Source organism: Amaranthus tricolor, chromosome 2, assembly GCF_026212465.1.
Source record: "Amaranthus tricolor cultivar Red isolate AtriRed21 chromosome 2, ASM2621246v1, whole genome shotgun sequence".
Classification (NCBI taxonomy): domain Eukaryota; kingdom Viridiplantae; phylum Streptophyta; class Magnoliopsida; order Caryophyllales; family Amaranthaceae; genus Amaranthus; species Amaranthus tricolor.
Window position 1 is genome coordinate 23711293 of NC_080048.1, and position 5897 is coordinate 23717189.

The window sequence follows — 5897 nt, forward strand, 5'->3', positions numbered from 1 at the left end:
CACTTAAGTATTCTCATTACCATGTTTAAGCCAAGAAACTTAAGCTTTTTGTTTCAAGAATTCCCCATAGTTCTGTTTTGCTGATAAATTCTGCTGCAAAATCATGTTCAATGACACAAATGTGTGTTATGAAATCAACAATCATCCACTAAATTTTCTCCATATGTCAATACTCTTATAAGATGACATTTGCGGCCCGTTTGGTACATGGTAATGAATTAATGGGAATGAAATGTTGTAATAGCAATAGTAATGAAGGAATGGATATGAGAATTGGTAATGAAGATTCTTTTGTTTGGTGTGCATGACTAAAGAATGGTAATGGAAGATAATATTTCATTGATTGCATTTGGTTGTTAGTAATAAAAAATGGTAATGACTCTTAGGTTCATTATTGTATATTTATATCTAAAAGCATTATTGTATCTAAATTATTTTATCTAATGATTCTTTTTTTAATAATAATTTTTTTGTAGATAATTACATACATTACCTTTTTTTTCTTCATTATTTTTATTGGACAATTGCATCGACTTGCAATTACAAATAATAATATTTTCTTCATGCCAAATACTCGACAATTACAAACAAGTTTCAATTAAGTAGCCATACTAGTACTCTTCAACCGAGAAAATTAGCTAGTGTTTAGGCATAAAAATTACGATAAAAAGTCCATTCCTTTAGTGACTACCAAGTTCATACTTTTTTAAAACACATCTACATTTTCACCAACACAGAAAGTATAACCTAAAGTTCAACCATTTTACATCATAATATTTTTAAAATCAATCAACACTATCATTTTAGCAAAGATTTAATGAACATAACTTTGGACTCATCCGGCACACTGTAGAATATCTCCACCTTCTTGTCATCTAAGCCAATAATTGTGGTAGCTTCGATAACTTCTATTGGCGTCAGTTCTTGCAAATTACTCAATACTCCAAAAGGTTAGTTCTCTTCTCACCTATCTCCACATCTCGTAAAAATGATTTCTTCATATCCATCATGATTGAAGTAGACTCCTTTTCAACATCAATCAAAGCTGTCGATGCAGTGGCTAGCCCACTAAGCTCTTCATTTTCAATTTTCCTTCTTCTCTTACGATTTCTTCGGCCACTTCATTGCCCAATCGCTAGAGTTGAGCTAATAGCATCATCATTCTTTTCAGCCTCATTCTTATCACCTTCTTCATCGTCTCCGGGCCCCTTGACCATACTTCCACTGGCACGATCCTTGGCGTAAATCTCACAAAGCTTGTCATAAAGAGGAAACGATTTACAAAATAGAGCAGCAGCTCCATCTTTTCCCTAGAGCATATCTTACAATTATATATCAATCAAATGAAAGAAACAAAACTAATAGCAAAAACAATGATTAATAGCTACTGTTAACAAATTAAATAAAAGAAAATACCTGAGCCCAACCCATAAATACTTCCTTCTCACCAGTTACCATTTTTGTAGCATCATCCCAACCAAAACCACTAACTTGCTTCTGAATTTCAAGAATATATCCCATTTGTCTTTTAAAAATCTTAATTTTGGATTCAATATGTGGCTTACCCTTCAATCCACAATAAGTCATTTTCTTTTCAATATATATCTGATAACCTGTCCTATAGCCTGTGTCACACTTCCAATTTGAATTCTACATCTCAAGTAGAATGTCAACAAGGGCATTCTCCTCCAATGAAGTCCACATTCTCTTATTTTTTCCTCGACCTCGAATCTCATCAACCATGTTAGTTATTATATATCTGTCATACAATGGTGGCAAACAATACCAAAGTATAACTAATCAATCAAAAAACAACTTATGTTGGTAGTTCAACATAAAAGCTAGTCCTAAAAGACTAAAAATTGAAAAACCAACTAAAATAAGAAACTATCCATTACTAATGTCTCCTGGCCAAGAATGCATCATACATATCTTGAGCTAATGTGTTTCTAAAGTTAGTCCATTCTTCAGATGCGTCACAATTTTGAATGTAGTCTCCATCATCTTCAATTTCATCATTCTCTCCTTCCTCTTCCATATATGCATCTAAAATAGCTTCCATTGGATCAACGCTCATTTGTTGGCGAATAAGGTTATGAATATACACACAAGCCAATATTATATCTATTTGAGTGCTGAGAGGGTACTTGGTGCCTTTGGCAAGAACTTCCCACCGTACTTTCAACAAACCAAAAGCTCGTTCAATCACATTTCTAGCTGAAGCATGCCTCATATTGAACAACTCTTCCTTAGAGCGTGGTTGCTCCAACCCCCTTCTCCATTCATGATAAATTGTTCTTCTATAAGGTAAAAGAAATCCATCACAATGTTTATAACCTGCATCCCCTAGATAATAATTACGTAGGTGAAAAAGGGAAAAACCAATGAGTTAAGCTAGATTATTGGTCATTGTTGCTCCCTTAAAAAATCTTTACACATAAGAAATTGATTTATGACCTTTAGCCACTTTTAATCCATTATTTCTATTTAAAGCACTTCGAAGTACTCTTCCATCGGCAGCTGAACCTTCCCAACCCGCCAAAACATATATAAATTGCATATTCGGTGCACAAGCTCCTAAAACATTTGTTGAGATGGTATTTTTTCTTGACCTATGACGTGATTTATCTATCGCAGGCACATTTACATCAATCAAAGTCCCATCAATAGCACCTATACAATTCTATAAAAAGGGGTGTGGTTAATAAAAGTTAAAAATCGATATGTGTTTTCTATCTATTAATAAAAAAATACAAGGTTTACCTTGAACCATTTCCATCTTTCATTTGTGCTATTCTCGGGAATCGGTTCAGGTTTCTTAAGGAGCAAACTCGAAAGTTTTAACACAGCTTTTAACACATTATTAAAATGTCTGCTTATAGTTTCTCCTGACCGTTGAAAATCATATTTTATTTCCCTATTCTTCTCCTCAAATGCAAGTAGATGCAAAAATATAGCAACCATTTCTTCCACTACCATGTTCTTAGTATCCCTTAAACCTCCAACTTCACGAACCAATGAAATGAAGATATTAAACGTGCGACGATCCATCCTAAGTTGCTCAATGCAAGCAATATCACTCTCCACTATCATTCCATCTAAATTTCCTAATCTATGGATAGGATTATGCAGACTAGGTTGCTTAGACATCCTAATTCTTAGTCTTCTTCTAAAAATGAGGATTATCCTAATCAAAATCAGCATCATTACTCTTCTAATTTTTCTTCGCTTCATAGCAAACAAAAAAAAATAAAGTCCTTAGGCGATTGTTGAAGACGCGCCATAACTACATAAATCATAGCATAAGTAGATGATAAGTCACAAGATCAACAAATGGAAGCACAAATGGTTGCGACATCTACATAAAAGAAGATATGATCTCCACAATTTGAACATCCACATAATGATATGATCTAAAGAGGAAGAGATTTTACCTTCCACTAGTAGGAAAGGTGCATCCAGTAGGCACAGCTGAAATCAAAATATAGCAAAAATCAGTAACTAAACAAGATTTCATACTCATTCTTTGATAATCAAATATAATTTGGGTGTATCCAACCCATACTCATTTCTGGGTCTGTTGTATCCAACCCATACTTACATAAGAGATAAATTAAAAATTTAACTGATGTATTCTTGCAACTTTGACATTAACAAAAACACCATGAATCCACTCCTACGAAGTTCATACAAACTTGGAAAAATCCACAAAGCCACCAACATTTTATTTCATCAATTTAATTTTCAACTCAACAAGCTACACAATCCATTATAAAAAAGTAACCATCTTATCCTCAATTAAACTACACAAACACCAAACTCCTAAAAATCTATCAATTTCTACAGAGAACACAATCAACAACAGCCTACATTATAAATAAAACAGTACAAACAATAAACCAAACTAAACAAACAAAAATGAGAATAACAACACATACACCAAAAAGATGAAATACCAATCAATGAATAAAAAGTTGCCGATGAAATAGGGTTTCGTCAATGACAACTTATCCACACGTCGGAAGATAAGAATAAATTCTTATCAAAACGATTACTCAAATAATTTGGAAAAATAATCCGATTCCCGCAATTCCGTCTCCGGCAAACAGAAATTATAGATTAAAATCGAAACTCAACTGAACAATGTCGAAGTTGTCAAAGTTGCAGATCTGACTAAAATTGCAGAAGTAGAGTAATATAACAACGAAGGCGAAGTGAATTAAAATAAACTAGGATTAGCACAATCGAAACACTGTACTTGTTAAATCGTTAAACCAATACTTAGAATACTCTGAAGGAGACGATGAATACCTAATTGAATCTGAAGGAGAGTAGCAGAGCAAAAGGAAACAGAAGATGATGAATACCCGATTGAATTTGAAGGAGAGTAGCAGAGCAAAAGGAAACAGAAAGAAGGGAGAGAAAGCTTGAAGAGAAATCAGAGAAAGGAACGCGCATTTGATACTTCATTACCATTACAACCTAATACCAGGTTGTTTGATGGTAATGAAAATGACTTGGTAATTTCATTACTTTATTTTATTACCATCTATTACCATTGAAATTAACTAATACCATGTACCATGTACCATTGATGGTAATGAAAATGACCAAATTTTTTATTACTTAATTTTATTACCATTACTGCCCTCTAATACCATATACCAAACGGGTCCTAGATGATTGGTATCATAAATTAACTAATATGAACTTTTAAGAATTTAACCAAATAATAAAATGACTTCTCTTGATAGTAAATTGAATAAAATTTAGGACAAATTACCCAAAATAATTCAATCTTTACTCGATTTTCCTAAAATAATTCCAACTATTGATTAATCATGGATAATTTAAACTATTATGTCACTTACCAAGTATGTTGTTATGCAAATTATGACCTGTTTTTATAGGTAAATCAACAAAAAAAAAATCAAATAAAATAACAAAAATAATAAATAAAAAATAGCATACTCATTCCATTCCCCTCCCACGTCTGCTTGTACCCTTCCTTCCCCCTCCTTACTTCTACCTTCCACCTTCCCTTCCCACTAGCCTCAGACCTTAATTCCGGTGTAGCCTAAGCACCACCACCACAATTTAGAGTAAGGTTGTTGGTTGCAATGGGTGTAAATGAGTAGTTGTAGATATTGGCTGTTGGGGAGGCAGTGGCGGATCTAGAGTTTAGAGTCCCCTGAGGCGCACACGAATGGACGAAATTTCGACAGTGTTTCGTTTGTATAATTTACAACTAAAATATTTTTTATTTTGGCAAAATGAGTTGTAGATGCGTAATAATCTCAAGACAAAGTCGTAGAAGTAATATAAAAAGGCAATGAACAAACTACAAATATTCGAATTTAGAATGAATCATAGTCCAACAAAATGAAATATAAAGTAACAAACAAATATAAAGTAACGAACAAACAACAAAATAGAAGCAATATTCTTTTGTTTTCTCTCCAGATTTTTGAATTCTAACAAGAAGATTAATATACATAGAACACATTAACAAATATTCAATATTTCAATTATTCAAAGAGAATATAAAAAAATCAAGAAATATTCAATAATTCAACATTTCAATTATTCAAAATATACCAACACATTAACAATTAACAAACACATTAACAATTTAACATTAAAAAATATTTCATTACTCAAACAACATAAACAAAAAAAATCAAGAAATAACATTCTAACAAAATTCAAGAATCAAGATTCAAGATTAGGAATTTAAGAATAATATTAAGTTTAAAGTTTAGAACATAAAAGTTAAGATAAGAATAAAGAGTGAAAATACCTAAAAAAATAAATCAAAATTTTAATTTTTAGGGTTTTGTGAATAGAAGACTGTCGACAGCAGGCAGCAGCCACTGGCAGCCCACAGCGGCAGGCAG

The 5897-nt window shown here is 32.5% G+C and overlaps 1 protein-coding gene across 6 annotated transcripts; it reads right to left on the reverse strand.

The window, feature by feature from the left end:
• Nucleotides 1-563: 563 nt before the first annotated feature.
• Nucleotides 564-4529, reverse strand: LOC130805207 (protein ALP1-like). Of its 6 annotated transcripts, none has more exons than XM_057669881.1 (4): nucleotides 4312-4529; nucleotides 3435-3471; nucleotides 1417-1759; nucleotides 564-1310 (listed from the first exon to the last, which is right to left on the reverse strand). In XM_057669881.1, the coding sequence occupies exons 3-4, from the start codon at nucleotides 1585-1587 to the stop codon at nucleotides 1122-1124; spliced, it is 360 nt and encodes a 119-aa protein (XP_057525864.1). In that variant the 5' UTR covers nucleotides 1588-1759; nucleotides 3435-3471; nucleotides 4312-4529; the 3' UTR covers nucleotides 564-1121. The 6 variants fall into 6 exon arrangements, 5 of the variants coding, with proteins under 5 accessions (XP_057525864.1, XP_057525862.1, XP_057525863.1 ...); XM_057669879.1 differs by having other exon boundaries at nucleotides 1417-2300; nucleotides 4312-4461; XM_057669880.1 differs by having other exon boundaries at nucleotides 1417-2337; nucleotides 4312-4461.
• Nucleotides 4530-5897: the final 1368 nt, after the last annotated feature.

Coding starts and splice junctions, on each gene's coding strand:
- LOC130805207 (XM_057669877.1), bottom strand. CDS start 3,234: ATGAAGCGAAGAAAAATTAGAAGAGTAATGATGCTGATTTTGATTAGG. Junction 2,684..2,763: donor AAAGATGGAAATGGTTCAAG/GTAAACCTTGTA, acceptor CCCTTTTTATAG/AATTGTATAGGTGCTATTGA.